This window comes from Lepisma saccharinum, chromosome 24, assembly GCF_977018435.1.
Source record: "Lepisma saccharinum chromosome 24, izLepSacc3.1, whole genome shotgun sequence".
NCBI lineage: Eukaryota > Metazoa > Arthropoda > Insecta > Zygentoma > Lepismatidae > Lepisma > Lepisma saccharinum.
The window spans coordinates 45,490,467-45,507,600 of NC_139252.1; the positions used below are offsets into that span (position 1 = coordinate 45,490,467).

Below are 17,134 nucleotides of genomic sequence, written 5' to 3' on the forward strand. Positions count from 1 at the left end.
TACGAAACAAATAAATACTCCAAATCAATGTACCACCCCTTTTCCGAAAGGATGTCGACTTCCGGCACCTCAAGTGAAGCCACCGCCGCCCCCGGCCCCTATTCCGGCTATTCCACCTATTCCCCCCCGGCGAACTTTCCACATGTAAACCTGTCATTCATAAACAGGTCCCCTTAAAAACTCTGCGTCATATAAGTAACAACGCCCCTTCGCCGTCACTACGATCAGATATTACCTCCCCTTCCCCTCAACATTATTCCCCAGTTTCATCTGAAAGTCCTTTTTCGGTCGACTTTATCACCCGCAATAATTTATAACTCTGCTCCACTACCTTTTACATTTTCCTAATTTTTCCCTTTTTGCGCTTGTTTCATTCTCATCGCCACGATTGCTGCCGGACCACTCATCATGACGACCTCCTGCCTGTGCTTCCGAGAGAGAGACCTAGGCTCATTGAAGTGACCGGATGACGATCTCGTGGACTTCCAGCACCAAAGGACCCAATTCTGTCTGGACCAATTGGCTGATTTCTCCATCATCCCGGCCTGCGACGACGTCGTACGCTTGAGTTCCAGACTGCCATTCAAATAACGTCACGGCGACCTACATCGGCAAAGCCCCTCCCACTCAGTGCGTATTGCCCTTGTTTACCTGCCATCACGTGATACGCATGGTCATTTTTATCGGCTGAAAGTGTGTTCCAGTGTCCGGCCTCCATCAAATAACGTCAGGCTCACCTATTTAGTAAACCAATATGTCGTATACAGTGCCAGGGTTTGTGACCACGGGTGCTGACCCATATTTTAGTGGATTTACATTTTTACACCCTGTGTGAGATAAGAGTCTTTGTTTTGTGTTTTTCTTCGTCTGCTGCAGAGTACGTCCCGCCTATAGCGACATGCAGTCTACGGCGTTGCCATGGTGACGTTACCTCAATGCTCCGCCCAACCTTGTGTGTGTTATTCAGTGTGTACTTTGAACTCCGCAGTCAACAAACCCACGTGTGTTGTGAGACGTTCTTTCACTGTGTGCCGACCTGTGTTTTTCCAGCTGTTATCGTATTGTCATGTTTAATTCAAACCTAGTTATGTGTCAATACTACACGATTTTTTTTATATGCCTCAAGACTTTATTATTGGTGCTCGTACTCTTTGAGTACACAAGAGGCTTTGACCTCCAGTTTAATTTTTTTTCTCTACGTGTTTTATTTTTTTTCAACGGTTTGGTGCTATGACTCTTCTGATGATATCAATATTTTTTTGGTGGTGATGTGCATCTTATGGTGAATGGATTGATGTATTGGTTTTCTACGGATTTTGATATTTTAATAAATGCTAATTTTAAATATAACCTCCTCCGGAGCCGGTTGGTCGACCATCAGAGAGTGGATCGATTAACTTAACAAGGGGAATGTAGAGATATGGAGATTACGAATACGAGAAAACCTCGTCATGCTAATATTCACGCTTGTTTATTTCCTGGAATTGTCCGACCAGCGGGCGATCCCAAGAATGCGCTAACTTTGTAACTTCCGTGAAAACAATGACTGAAAGGCAAACGCGTGGATCTAAACAAGATCTAGCATGTTCGAAAGGTTTAACAACCTTTCGAAGCCTAAGATTATAAAAGGGAGCTCACTCCCCGAACTCGCGCTCATTTGGATTATAACGCTCATTGGATTTTGACTCTCATTCGACGCTCATTCTGGAACATGAGTCTCTGATTACACTTTACTCTACAACACATTACAACTACAGAACTACGACGACGGAACGTGAAGTTACGGCTGCCTAGCATGCAGCGAGTCGCGCGGGATCGCTCGGATTTGTGAGCCAAGGGTCGCAGGATAGAACCTTGGCATCAGTCACCATTCGGTCTGCAAGAAGCATCTGGACAAGAACATCACTCACCTACCAGGTATGAACAAGTGTGAATAACCTTTAAATTCAACTTTCCATATCTCTTCCCTCTTAATCGGAGCAGGTTCAGCTAACAGATATAATTAAGCTCTACCTAAAATGTATAATTGAAACATCCCTGTGACTTCAGATCCCAGGTAAGACGGGATTACAATAATATTAAGGCAGCGATTCTCAAAGTGTGCCCTGCGACACCATGAAAAAAATCCCTAGTTACATCTTCATAATTGCAAAGTCGCCCCAGCACCCCGAGTCTCTCCCGCAACTTAATAAGCAAAATAAAGTAATAAAGTGTGATCTTTTGTTTCGCTGCATAAAGTATGACGACGCTGCTGCATTTTTGGAGTACAATGATACCGCTTCTGAAATAATAAAGTGCCGGGAAGAGGCATTTCCCTGATGCTGTTCTTTGATGCTCGATTGTTGTAATTTAAAACACAAGATTGCACCACCATGTTAATTTGGCTTCAGGGAAAGTGTCTGATCGTAAGTCCACACAATTGGGTTGGTATACATTTGCCATGAATTGGTGGCTCTATACTGGAACATTGAAATTCCCACACCAGATGTTTCAGACCACACGCACATATAAAAATCACATTTTTTTGACATCTCTCACGTTTGAAAATACCATTTTTGATAAACTATGCTTGGGTGAATTTTGGTGCAGTGTCAAGAAACAATTCCAATATTTATCACAGCAGTGAGAACACTCCTTCCCCTTTGGCAGTGTGTATCTGTGCAAGATTATTTCTTAACGTATCGTTCCACAAAATCAAAGTACCGCAACAGACTGGACACAGAGCTCGACATCACACTACAACTCTCCTCCAAAGAGCCGGATGTGAAAGAACTTTGTTTGAAGAAACAAGTGCACTCATCACATTGAGGTCGGTAATTAAATCAGCTTTTCCTTTGATACCATATTGTGAAGTAATTTATTTTTTAACATGCCTATATCATCAGAAACACAAAGTGTACGTAGCTAAAACTAATACTTCTCAGAAACATAATTCCTGAATTCTCATTGGCTGTAAAAATACAATTTTCCTCTAATGGGCATAGAAAAGATGTTGGGACTCTGGAGCCCTTTTCTCCCAAAGATGAGACCGCATAGTTTGAAAAGTTTGAGAACCACTGTATTAGGGAAAGTGCATACATGTGAGTGGTCACTATAATTTTTAACTATTTCATTGTGTAAAGCACAACCAAAGTTCATATGAGAAACAATACATCAAGAAGAAGAAAAAGTTACCTTGACTGAATGTGAAACAGTAGCTGGAAATTTCATACAGCTCAATTTTGCATCAGGATAAAATTCTTACATTTGTTGAAAATTAGGAGTAAAAAGAGATTGCCCTCATTTCCAAATTCCAACTCAATATCAGGAATTTTTCTGGTTAATCTGGGACATAGTTCCTTCCTTTAAATTGGAACATTAAGAAATGGGGGGGATTGAAGTTGTAGCAACACTACTACATGGAAAAAGTGTGAAACTGCTTTTTATTATTTAATGTTGCTTCTCTGCCACTTTTGGCTAATCACAACGATGAAGATCAAATTGGTGAAGGGGCACTCACAAAGAAACATGATAAAATGTAGGATGGATTACCTAAAAGGAAGACATAATACCTTAGTCTTATCCACCCTTAAACATTCAGCATCCAACCGTGTAGTAGGTTTATTCAGAATATTCAATCTAGGATTCAAGAGTAAAAATTCTTAATATTTTAAAGTAAAAGTGTTGCATAGTGGATTGGAAAGTTCCAATGCAGTATTTTCATTTTTTTTTGCAACCATTTATATGGTTTGAATTGTTGAAATGTCCAAGTAGCAGTTTTGGCAAGAAGAAATGAGATATGCTTTGGTGTAAGCTCAACTCCAGAAATAATATTTCGTTTTTTATGTATTTTATGTGAATAAAAAAATACTTTACATGCACCATTTCAGCAATTAACGCTAGAACTTTACTACTTTGCAACTATATCGATCTTCCTCAAAATATTTAATTTATGTTGTTATAATGTTGAATACAGGGTGATTCAAAAGTCACCATACATAGCAGAGTGGGTCAAGCACATTGACATGTGCATTCACAACAACAGAGTTCATATTGAACATATTGTGTAACCAAAAAACTTTATGTGTTAGTCAATGCCATTGTGTCACTATCTGAAAGAAAAGAACAGGGTGCTATGTATGTATATCTGTTTCTTTTAAAGCAGTAAATTTTGTGCCAACAAAGGATGACTTGAAAGCTGTGTTACCTTAGTACTAATAGATACTCCTATTGAAGAAGTATTTTTTTTTATTATTTCAATGGCATGATTTTACATTTTCCTGCATTTTTAATTCACAGAATTAAAGGTTCTACTGTAATAATTACAGGAGGGTATTAATTTTACCTTCCAACACATTCCTTACATAAAAAGCATGCGCTAACCTTGAAATGTGCCACAGTTTATACAAAAATATATATTTTCTTACACAATGCTCCTTACTCTCTGTATATACACTACATTCTTCTGACATGTTAAAGTTACATTGCCTGTATATCTATTTTAAAAATTAACCTAGCTCTGTACACAAAACAGTAACTTGTACAATAATTCTCATATCTAAAAAGCAGCCTACAAGGAATATAACATAACACTTCACATACCACTAACTCAAATCATTTCACAAATATCCAAATACAAATATAATTTTGCTATCTCTCAGTTGGTTTCTTCCCTTTCCTTCCAACCTGTTTCCGACCAAACGGGCAGAGAGAGTTGTTGAGACAAGTCTCGCACTGAGGCGCAACCGGCTTGCATGTCTGCTGGCCGAACCCCACCAAAAGGTGGTTGACTTCCTCCCACAATTCATTGGGCAGCCAGCTCTCCAGGGCAACTCTTGTCTCTTCTGGTGCTTTGGTCTGTTTTGTCACCCAGCCAAGCCTATTGCTGATTCTGTGCACGTGAGTGTCCACACCTGGGAGAAACATGGTTGTTCTTTACTCAAATTATTCCATTACTATTTAATGCAATACTGCAACTAGTATTATTTTAATTTCAAGTCAAAAGCCCCAATTTTAAAAGAAGAAAAAAATATATATACAAAATTTTAGGAAATCATAATTTTCAGGTAATTTTGAAAATTGGGCATCTTCCCCCCCCCCCCCACACACACACGTTGTGAGCAAGATTTTTGTTGTTCTTGTTTTCATCATTACATGTAAAAGTAAAATGTATCAGCAAAAAGTAGTGGCTGAAGAGTAATACCCCATTCACAAGTTCTATCATATAATGTTATGACAGGAAAATTTCATTTTCAAATTGAATTTGTTGCAAATGTTAACAATAAATACATTCAAGGTTCCCACACTACACACCCTAAGAACCCAGGGAAAATCATCTAATTCAGTGGTTCATGAAAATCGGAGATGGTCAGGTTGGAAATTGCACATATCTGTGTTGATTTGGCATGGAATGACTCAAACATCTTTGTCAAAAGTGTGTTAATACTGGTTTTATATATACTGTACTGTAATACGGTGCGAAAAAAATATTTAACTCTCACAAAAACATGTAACCTTGGTCCCTAATTATATGCAAAGAGGAACGATCTTATTCTTTAATTAATTTCAATGTTGATATTAAATTTTTGCCAAATACCAATAAACTGCTGATACCAATAATAGACATTCTAGTGAACCAATACAAAATTGCAAGTGTTCCTTGAAGAACATAAATGATTCATTCGCCTCTTTTATTAATCATGCAAGCAGGTGACTGCAATGGACTTTGCCTTTGAAAAACGAACTGAGCCTTTAAACATTTACTTTACAAAACAATGACAGGAATTATGTTTTTATTCACAAAAACGTAACAAAATGACCTAATATTGCACTAAATTGCAGGCTATTTATAAATAAATCCATTTGTAAAATTACCAATTCACTGGCATGATCACATTGGCCAACACCATCTCTAATAATATTAAAATAGGCGAGGATTGTATGGTGGAGGCCATTACATAATCAATTTAAAATAGCAATGCACTATGTACTCTGGAAAACTCAGGGATACACTTAGAGTTCATGTGGGAACCCTGATATTGTTTTGTGATTGAGTATGTCATACCCTCATATGTATACAAAAGACAAGAGAAATGAAACATCATGTGTAGTTTCAAGAAATGACGCACAGAGGTGGTAAAACATGCTATACTGCTCATCCTCTAAAGGTTAAAGCACAAACTCACCTATTCCAGTGATCTGTCCCCATGCAGTCTTCATACAAAGGTGAGCCATTTTTGGACCAACGCCAGGGAGCTTGCATATATCCTCCACACTTTTTGGAATGTCATCATCGTAATCCTTGTGCAGAATCTCAGCAGTTCTCTTCAGGTACTTAACCTTGCTCTAAGTTAAGAGGAAAGTGGTTGTATTAATACACAATTATAAATTATCAGTACAATATAAAAAAAATATATATATAAAATACCTAAAAGTACTTACATTGGTGAGTATATGATTTCCGTGAAACTAAGTTTCAAACATGGTATAATTAAATTGGCATAGCTCATCTACCTGATGAAGGGAGTAGTTACATCCCGAAACGTAGTTTCACAGAAATCATATACTCACCAACGTAAGTACTTTTAGGTATTTTAAAAAATATTTTTTTCTTTTTATATTGTACTGATAATTTATATTACGTGAATAAGTTGCACCTGCATCAATATGAATACACAATTATGTGGTGGTAAAAATATACTTTAAAAATTCACACAGTTTTCTCTACTTTCAATAAAAATAAATAAAGTTCCCAAAAATAGTTCATTCAAGAATTATTGATTTATTAAATCACGAAAAACATTCTTCCTAATTTCTATCAATACAAAATAAAGATTTTTCAAGCCCGTGTCAGCTGGTGAATATATCAAATTTTCAATACATTTGATTTCATGTAATGTTATACTAAATAAATATTCAGTAAAGACCTACTTTTATCATTACTACTTGTTTCTAAAAAAAAAAAATACTGATCATATAATTTTTAAGTTTAAATAATAATCCGTGGCTCGACAGCCCTGGAAGGGCCTTGGCCTGTCTCCCTCCCACAATCTTACCTAGAGGTGTGGAGTTCTTCAACCGGTAATGGGGTCATCACGTCGAACCCTCAGCCATTATAGGAGATTTACGAGACCAGATTACGCTACTCACTCGTAGCTCCCCAATTTCCTCGCGACGGTGGGTTGCCACCAGTCCTATACACAGGACAAAAACCAGTCCGTCCCACAGTCTGAGACTGCGTGGCCACGGAGGAGGGCTTTAACAGTTTTACGCTATATATATTCTACATATATTATGAGAAAATATATAGCATAATAATGCTATGAGTTATTTCCATGTCAGTCTCTCATGGCACACCTTCTTTAGAAGCTACTTGTACAAAAAATCAATATCTTTCTCAAAATACCTCAGACAATGTTTATGGTACTGGACTCTAAAAAAAATCATAAAGAGTGGAACTATGATATTACATTTTCGAGGTACTAACATGAAAAGCTCACAATATGGGAAAATTTTATAACATATTGGTTTATTGGGACCATAAAGATTGAATGTAATAATCAGGATCCACACATACATATATTTAGTTACTTTAATCAAAATATGGACTTATGTCAATTTTCATTAAGCAAGTGGCTCACCCAGCTAAACGAAGTGTATTAGCCTTGCATGAAATTAATGGTAATGCAAAATTCAAATACAAAATGTACCAAAACAATGAATTATCCAACTTCCTTTCAAGTGCTGTAACATGAATCCCTTCCTGTTGTCCCTAAAGAGCGATTTATATTGATTGAAACTACATTTAATATTGCATTATGTAATGAAAATATAGTTAAAATATGCAATCGATTTTTCTGCATTTTTTGTTTTCAAGATTTAAAATACACAGTACAAAATGAACAGATTACAGATGTATGGAAAAACTTTGACATTTGACACAAGAAGGAAAATGTAGTAATACAATGAATGTGGCATATATGTTGGCAAATGTTTCAAAATATAGAAATTATATTAAAAAATAACTAGAATATGTGCTCAAGATAATATGGAAAATAAAAATAACATTTTTCAAGCTTGCATACGATGATTTGCAAGGATGATAAAAAAATAATATTGATTTTCAAATAAATTTCATCACATGAATACATGTATTTACATATATAGGGTGTTTCTAAAGGTCGTTTACAATGCTTGGGAGGTGATTCCTCACACGAAAACAAGCAAAAAGTGTGAGTTCCATTTTTACGACTGAGGCTTCGTTTCCAAGATAGGAAACATCAAAACATGAGCACGGAACACAAAATCCGAAAAGTTGAGCACGGTTGCATACCCCAGTTACACACGAGGAATGAACGAATCATGTCATGTGGCATACAAGAGACACATTACTCCACCAGGAGGAGGGAAAGAAAAACACAATATCAGATTGCGACATGTATTTTTACACGCGACAACTACGTAATATCCCCCCCCCCCCCACACACACACACAACAAACAACAAATGCTACAATGTCTTACGCACAGACAGTCACTGTACACCAACTAAAGATGTCACTTTCACCACACAAAGGGGGTGGGGAGCAATACCAAGAGTGTTTGCACGCGATCACTGTGACATAAAAGAGACCAGTTTTGGAAGCGCTGCGCAGGCAAGTCTGGCTCTCGTGGTCTACGTTAGACCTTCATGACTGCTGTACCCGCGAGAGGAGCTCGAAGGGTTGGTTCTCTCCGGCAGTCCTCCCAGTCATGTTGCAGGTGCTGGGATATGATCAGCAGTTCGCTCTAGATTGTCATATGCATTGAAGAGTACTAGTATGTTGTATTGAAAGAAGTTGACGTGGTGGAGTGGGCAAGTCAAGTATCGCAACAATTGGTCTGTGGTGTTCGTACAGTGATACGGCCAATTTGTGCAGTGTGCCAGTGTTAAACAAAAACCATACTTTGCAGTTCCAGCTCCGTATTACAAAGATGGCTGCGTATATGACCCAGCAGCTAGCAGACATTCATCTCATGTATGGGGAGGCACGTGGTAATAGCCGTGAGGCAAGTCGTCTTTATGGAGAACACTTTCCACATAGATGTTTACAGTCGCACGCCTTCTTTCAGGTAGTGGACAGATGACCGCATGAAACAGGGTCAGTGTTACCACCGCGGCAAGAAGTTGAAGACCCCGAAGTGTACACACACATCAGTTTGCAGAAGATGTGTTAACAGCGGTCGCAGAACATCCTGGCACCAGTACGCACGTGCTCGAAACACGTATCATGTGAATGTTTGGCGAGTGTTGTCAGAGGAAGGAATGCACCCTTTTAAACTGCAGAAAGTACACGAACTGTTACCTCATGACTTTCGCCCTCGTATGGAGTTTTGCCAATGGTTGTTGCATCAGCTGGACACAAACCCTCACTTCGGGGCAAAGGTATTGTGGACAGATGAAGCCATTTTCACCAGGATGGATGTCTTCAATAGTAGAAACAGTCATGTCTGGAACTTTGACAACCCACATGCACTTTTTGTGGCCCATCACCAGCACAGGTTTTCAGTGAATTTGTGGTGCGGGATAGTACATGATCATTTAATTGGACCATACATTCTCCCTGTTTGCCTGAATGGTCGCACGTATCATGCATTTCTTAGTGAGGTTATGCCTGAACTGTCGCAGACTGTACCTTTGGCACTGCGGCAAGAAATGTGGTACCAACACGATAGAGCACCAGCTCATTTCGATCGTATTGTACGACATTTCCTGCATGACGTGTTTCGCAATAGGTTCATTGGTAGGGATGAGCCTGTGCCTTGGCCACCGAGGTCGCCAGATCTCAACCCTAACGATTTCTTCTTCTGGGGAGAAATGAAAACCCTCGTATACGACACACCTGTCACATCAACTGAGGACCTCGTTGCTCGCATCAACGTCGCCGCCGCGACGGTAGCAGATACACCTGGCTTGTTTGCTCGTACTCGACAATCCTTGATTCATCGCTGTGATCTCTGCGTAGAAGTGAACGGCACAGACATTTTGAAAACAGTTTGTGATTATCGCCCTTGGCAAATCCCAGTGTGAACACTCTTGGTATTGCTTCCCACCCCCTTTGTGTGGTGAAAGTGACATCTTCAGTTGGTGTACAGTGACACCCACTGTCTGTGCATAAGACATTGTAGCATTTGTTGTGTGTGTTGGGGGGGGGGGGATATTACGTAGTTGTCGTGTGTAAAAATACATGTTGTCGCAATCATCTGATATTGTGTTTTTCTTTCCCTTCTCCTGGTGGAGTAATGTGTCTCTCGTATGCCACATGACATGATTCGTTCATTCCTCGCATGTAACTGGGGTATGCAACCGTGCTCAACTTTTCGGATTTTGTGTTCCATGCTCATGTTTTGATGTTTGAGGTGGGAATGTGTTGTCTTGAACACATTTCTCATTGTCACGGTCCTTCGTGCTGCATTACATACCCTTTCCATGCATTGTTCTTAATGGAAATCCCCAATTCCTTTGAGGACTCCATTGCGCATGCGTGCAATAAACTTTTCATAGTGACTTCCAGACTGAGCACATACGATTCCTTGATGATTCCCTTGGAACCGCCTCTCTCTCTGTGATAGTATTCGTGCCAGTTAGGTGTGACGTTCACTTTGTCACCTTTTGCGAGGCTCCTATCTCGGAAACGAAGCCTCAGTCGTAAAAATGGAACTCACACTTTTTGCTTGTTTTCGTGTGAGGAATCACCTCCCAAGCATTGTAAACGACCTTTAGAAACACCCTGTATATCTCCGCTCCCTGGTAATAATGCAGGAATATCGTTTCACTATGGTTAACTTTACACCAGCAACACCACAATAAAAGGCACAATATAAATGTACCAAAATACCACTTACTCTCCAGAAGCCTACAGGATAAATTAACTGCCCCAATGTATTATCATCCATTTCCAATATTTTTGGCACACTCAACCCATGCTCTCGTAGCCTCACCATTGCAGCATGGGTAACTTGGTCCTTAGTTTGACTTGACAGCATCAAAGAAACCAAAGCCTGGTAACGGATATCCTTTGAGGAAGTGGAAGAACAACATATATCAAAGTTGAAAATAAACTTTTAAATATTAATGTACAATAATGGGTTTTCATAATTCTTGTGTGTGTGATGCATTTTCAACAAAAGCAGTACTAGTACTGAGAAACAGTTCATGTACCAACCATACATCCCTCAAAAATCTTGCCATTTTTATTTAATCATCATATTCCAGGTTTAAACGTAACAAAGTTTATTTCAAGATGCAGAAACTGCAAATAACAGAGATATTTTAGCCCTATACGGTGACCGGGCAGGGTACAAAACTGAAAATAATTCAAGTACCAGCCCCTTTTTCTCAGCTTTTTTTTTTTTTTGACATGATTCCAACTATCAACATTTTGAAATATGTTCCTAAAACATTTAATTTATTAATTAATACAAGATTGGATTACGAGTAATTAATTCTTGCACCAGAGTGGCCTTCCTAAACAAGGCTCAACCAGTCACATCATGAATAACTATGAATTACATTCTAATATATGGCTGACTCTTACGATATCACTGAAGATTTTTTAAAACTTTAGCCAGCAACAGTGCAAAAAATTCATAATGGCATGTTTATTATTATTATTATTAATGATACACATGATACAGAAAACATACAAACATAAAAAAACATGTTGAACTTATTATTTTTTTATTTAAACTAAATTAGAAAATTGGTTTGTGGATCAATTTTCGCTTAAAAACCTTTTGTGAATAGTTTGTGCGGCATTTATCGGTTCATAAGTTTGGTAACACAGCACATCAGCTGACGATAGACAACGTGAGTCAAGATTTGGCCGCCAATTAGCAACAAGCAATAAATACTTATAATGTTAAAAATAACGCCTTTTTCATAGAAAAAAAATAATCCCAAGTTGAAAATGTTCCGCTATGCATATGAGGTAAGTACAAATTAAATTAATTTGAAAATAAACACGTTAAATGTGTTTTCGCTATAACTAGTACCGAAATGGTTATCCGTGAATGATTTGTGGGCCAATGATCACTTTCAATAAGCAATTCCTAGTTTTGTAGCAAGTAACCGACGAACAATGTTTCATCACTACCATGTTTCTTTATGGAGAATTATTGCGGTAAATAACGTTATTTTAAAACTTCGGTAACATTATAGTATAGGGGAGACGGATTTCTTCAAATTTACAGGGGAAAGTACTTACGGAAATCATTTTCTGAAGCGTTGTGGAAGTTTGTGAATGTAGTTTTGATCCATTTTAATGTGAATACATGTTGTTTTCTGCGAAAATCTCTGTCCGACACGCTGTTTCTGCTGCCGCCATTTGCTTTCTGCACGAGAGCCCAATGATCCGTGTGTTAAGATGACGTAACCCCATAGTCAGTGTTTCAAACTCGCAGTGTTTTCACTAGAACATGATGTGTCAAGTATTTTTTTTTTGGTAAGAGTCTAGTTTACGTCCTTTTCCTAAGGAATACATGTCATATATATCATTGGAAAGGTTATTTTATAAGGAATTCAACAAAGTAAATCCCAAGGCGAGGAAAAATTTCCTGGGGGAGAAAATCGAGAAAAACCGATGTTGTCCGGATATGCGTGATTGAACGTACTGAGGACATTTTTCGATGATGAAGCACATATTTAGGGGTGAAATGAGTGCTAATGGAACCTAACCTAACAGGCCTAACTTAACCTCGTAGGCATACCTCGTTCCCGTGAATGGTTAGTGACAAAAAGTGTAAAAAGAAAAACTTACTTACTCTACGGATGCCGGAGCGCCGGCTGTCTGCTAGCACGGTTTTGTAAACGGGCAAGAAGGAGTGCGCAAGAAAGACGTAAACGGGTAAGAAGGAGTGGGCAAGAAGGACGTAAACTAGACTCTAGCCTTTTTTTTTTAACTATGCTTACGTAACCTTACGGAAAATGGTTTTTGGGGCTAACATCAATGGTTTGTGAGGCTAACGTCAATGGTTTGCGAGGTAGGTAAATTTCTCGTATCGGACAAACAGCTTAAATTTCCTAATTTTCTTTATTTCGATATTCGTACTTACGTATTCTGCATTGACGAACATTGCTGAAGGTGACATTTCGCTTATTTCACCGAAAATAGCTATATTAGCGACATATAGAGTAATTTTTCTTGCTTGCTTCTTCCCTTCCGTAACACGGGAAATGGCCGTCACAGTTTCACCACCGTAGTCAATATGCAATGTTTCCACCCCACCTAGCGTAGAAAGTGCAAGATCGGCACAATTGCTCATTATTTACCGGTGAGGAGGAAAGTCGGAAACGTGTTCGGGAATGTAGTTTTGATCCATTTTAATGCGAATGCATGTTGTTTTCTACTAAAATCTATTTCCGACGAGCTATTGCTGCTGCCGCCATTTGCTTTCTGCAGGAGAGCACAATACACTCTATTGATGCTGCTAGAAGCCGATGTTGTCCGAATGTCGGAAACGTGTTCCGGAATGAAGTTTTGATCCATTTTAATGCGAATGCATGTTGTTTTCTACGAAAATCTATTTCCGAGGAGCTATTGCAGCTGCCGCTATTTGCTTTCTGCACGGGAGCACAATACACGCTATTGCTACTGCTAGAAGCCAATCTTGTCCATATATGCTAAATTGAACGAAAGAAGTGCTAATGGAACCTAACCTAACAGACCTAACCTAGTAGGCATACCTCGTCCCCGAGATGGTCCGTGGGTGCTACCCGTGGATGGTTTGTGGGAAATAAGGATCAACAGTAAGTACTCGTTAATGTAAGAAATATACATTATTTTGTATATGCTAAATTGAACGAAAGAAGTGTTAATGGAACCTAACCTAGTAGGCCTAACATAACCTAGTAGGCATACCTCGTCCCCGTGATGGTCCGTGGGGCTATCGTGAACTTTTGGCCCAAAAATTATGCCTACTAGGTTAGGTTATGCCTGTTAGGTTAGGTTCCATTAGCACTTCTTTCGTTCAATTTAGCATATACAAAATAATGTATATTTCTTACATTAACGAGTAATTACTGTTGATCCTTATTTCCCAGAAACCATCCACGGGTAGCACCAAAAACCATTGACGTTAGCCCAAAAATTCACGATAGCCCCACGGACCATCACGGGGACGAGGTATGCCTACTAGGTTAGGTTAGGTTCCATTAGCACCTCTTTCGTTCAATTTAGCATATACGGACAAGATTGGCTTCTAGCAGTAGCAATAGCGTGTATTGTGCTCCCGTGCAGAAAGCAAATAGCGGCAGCTGCAATAGCTCCTTGGAAATAGATTTTCGTAGAAAACAACATGCATTCGCATTAAAATGGATCAAAACTTCATTCCCGAACACGTTTCCGACATTCGGACAACATCGGCTTCTAGCAGCAGCAATAGAGTGTATTGTGCTCTCCTGCAGAAAGCAAATGGCAGCAGCAGCAATAGCTCGTCGGAAATAGATTTTAGTAGAAAACAACATGCATTCGCATTAAAATGGATCAAAACTACATTCCCGAACACGTTTCCGACTTTCCTCCTCACTGGTAAATAATGAGCAATTTTCAACACGTTGATCACGTTCAAATTTAAACGTGTGACCAGTTACATAAACGCATGTTTGGAAACACTGGCCCGGATTACGTCATCACGCACAGGCTACATCCACCTGGAAGTAAATGGATGCAAGAGCTCTCGTGCAACGATGCAAGAGCTCTCGTGCAACGGTCACACATTTATATCGAAAAAAGATGATTAACCGGCAAAATTCAATGAACGATGCGTGAAAACACTTCCCCGAACTTCCACAAGTATAAAGAAACTGCATTCGGTAAGTACTTTCTCCTGTAAATTTGAAGAAATCCGTTTGTCCGATACGAGAAATTTACCGCGAGGTATTATCATAATTTCAAATCCGAGCACGAAAGTAGGTATTTTCCGGTAAACGAGGTTGCAACACTACATAAATCGACAAAACACTCGCGCAACGCGCCCTGAACCAGTATGCTATCGCCCGCCATAATGTGTTACAGCATCTAAATAACAAGTAACAGTAAGTGCTCGTAAATATAAGAAATATACATTATCTTAGTTAGAAATGCATTATTTCACCTTAGGAAATGTTCCGCATTCCAATAGTACGTTAGCAATGTAAAAAAATACGACATATATGATTCATAGGTGTCTCGCCCACACACACTATAATAGTACCAAAACTTCTACACGTAAATGTACAATTTTAACACGCGACCACCAAATCATGACTCCAGATACGTCACCAGGAGTGCATAAGAAGTGAGTATAAGTAGGAAGTGAATTACAGACTTCCTCTATATTATCAATTCTTACCAAAGTAACACATACTGTATCAGCAGATGCATGCAGATTTCAGCTGTTGTATACCTCGCACATCAAAAATATACAAAATAACTGGTTATAGAATTTCCCTTGTACTTGAAATAAATGGTGTAAAATTGAAAGAAATGTGTCTCCGATGTATGAAACTGTTATGTGGTATAAAGAACATTTTTAGTTACTATACCTTAGGTGAACCGCTTTCATCCATGCATTGATCACATCCCATTGTGTCGACTGGTGCATTTCTTTCTTTTCTCATTTCTCTTATATTTTCAACAACTTGTTTCCAGTTCTTTGGCTCCCACTTAATTCTTTTGTCTTCGCTCTTTGAGCTGTCACCATCGTGTTTTACAGTTGACTTTTCATATTCTACTTTCAGATATTGACGTTTTTGCAGTTTGTTTTTCAAAGAGCTATTTTTTGTATCTTCACCATTATTATTTGTTGAGTGCGATGTTACAGTTGCATCAGTTTTTTTCAATCGCGTAAAATATCTTGTCGTTCTTCCCGCCGTAGCCATACCGGATCAGATAATGCGCATCGCATGGAATGGAGAACAGATTAGGCTCTCACTTATCGCACAACACTTGAGCAACCTTGTGTTCTGACGTCACGGGAGAAAAGGTTTTAATTTTAGGCTAAATGCTTACGTTGTTAGGTTAGGCTAGCTTGTTTAATTCTCTTAGCCTACATAATGATTTTTTATTGTATTTATGCTAATGGAACCCAATCTAACCTCGTAGGTATTTTTCGTCTGACGTCAGAATACAAGGTAACAAGACTGTTGTGCGAAGAGAAAGCCCGATTGCCGCTAGGTCTTCCTTGTCGCTCAACGCGAGGACAACCTTGCGGCTTAGCATAAATACACTGTAAATGGATTATTTATGCTAATAGAACTAAACCTGACAAACCTAACCTAACAAGTTAGGCATTTGGCCTAACAATAAAATTATTCCCGGTGATGTCAGAATCATAGTTGTCCTCGCGTTGTGCGATAAGGCGGAAGAATGATTCATTTGCAGCTGTCTGCTTTTTGCTTCACAGCTGGCTGAAGGTATAGTTGATGCCATAAATAATCCATTTACAGTGTATTTATGCTAAGCCGCAAGGTTGTCCTCGCGTTGAGCGACAAGGAAGACCTAGCGGCAATCGGGCTTTCTCTTCGCACAACAGTCTTGTTACCTTGTATTCTGACGTCAGACGAAAAATACCTACGAGGTTAGATTGGGTTCCATTAGCATAAATACAATAAAAAATCATTATGTAGGCTAAGAGAATTAAACAAGCTAGCCTAACCTAACAACGTAAGCATTTAGCCTAAAATTAAAACCTTTTCTCCCGTGACGTCAGAACACAAGGTTGCTCAAGTGTTGTGCGATAAGTGAGAGCCTAATCTGTTCTCCATTCCATGCGATGCGCATTGGTGATGGGTCGTTCGTGAACGAGTCGTTCAAAAGTAACGACTCTCTCTTGTGAGCGGTGAACGACTCGTTCACCAGAATTGAACGACACGTTCAAAGAGTCGTATGTGTGCCACGACTCCTCCGCCCCCCAAGCAACTGTTATTCCATTATTCCCTCTCCTTTCCAAGAATTTTGCGAGGAAGGCGCATGCGCAAGTGTATACTAGCCTGGCGGCCGGAATTTTTTAAAGAAAGCAAGTCGATTCTGCGGGCAGCAAATGGGGACTGGAGAGGAGAGGGAGGGGGGGTCCTCTCTGTTCCTTTTTCCTACCCCTAGTTGAGTAAAGCTGGCTGAAACGTGCCGTGTACGATGAGAG

The 17,134-nt window shown here is 39.2% G+C and overlaps 1 protein-coding gene across 2 annotated transcripts; it reads right to left on the bottom strand.

The window, feature by feature from the left end:
• Positions 1 to 4,226: 4,226 nt before the first annotated feature.
• On the bottom strand, positions 4,227 to 15,894 carry LOC145978444 (endonuclease III-like protein 1). 2 transcript variants are annotated; one of them, XM_083111090.1, is made up of 4 exons: positions 15,540 to 15,894; positions 10,862 to 11,032; positions 6,165 to 6,324; positions 4,227 to 4,892 (listed from the first exon to the last, which is right to left on the bottom strand). In XM_083111090.1, exons 1-4 carry the CDS (start codon positions 15,873 to 15,875, stop codon positions 4,630 to 4,632), a joined length of 930 nt encoding a protein of 309 aa, XP_082967216.1. In that variant the 5' UTR covers positions 15,876 to 15,894; the 3' UTR covers positions 4,227 to 4,629. The 2 variants fall into 2 exon arrangements, with proteins under 2 accessions (XP_082967216.1, XP_082967217.1); XM_083111091.1 differs by lacking the exon at positions 10,862 to 11,032.
• Positions 15,895 to 17,134: the final 1,240 nt, after the last annotated feature.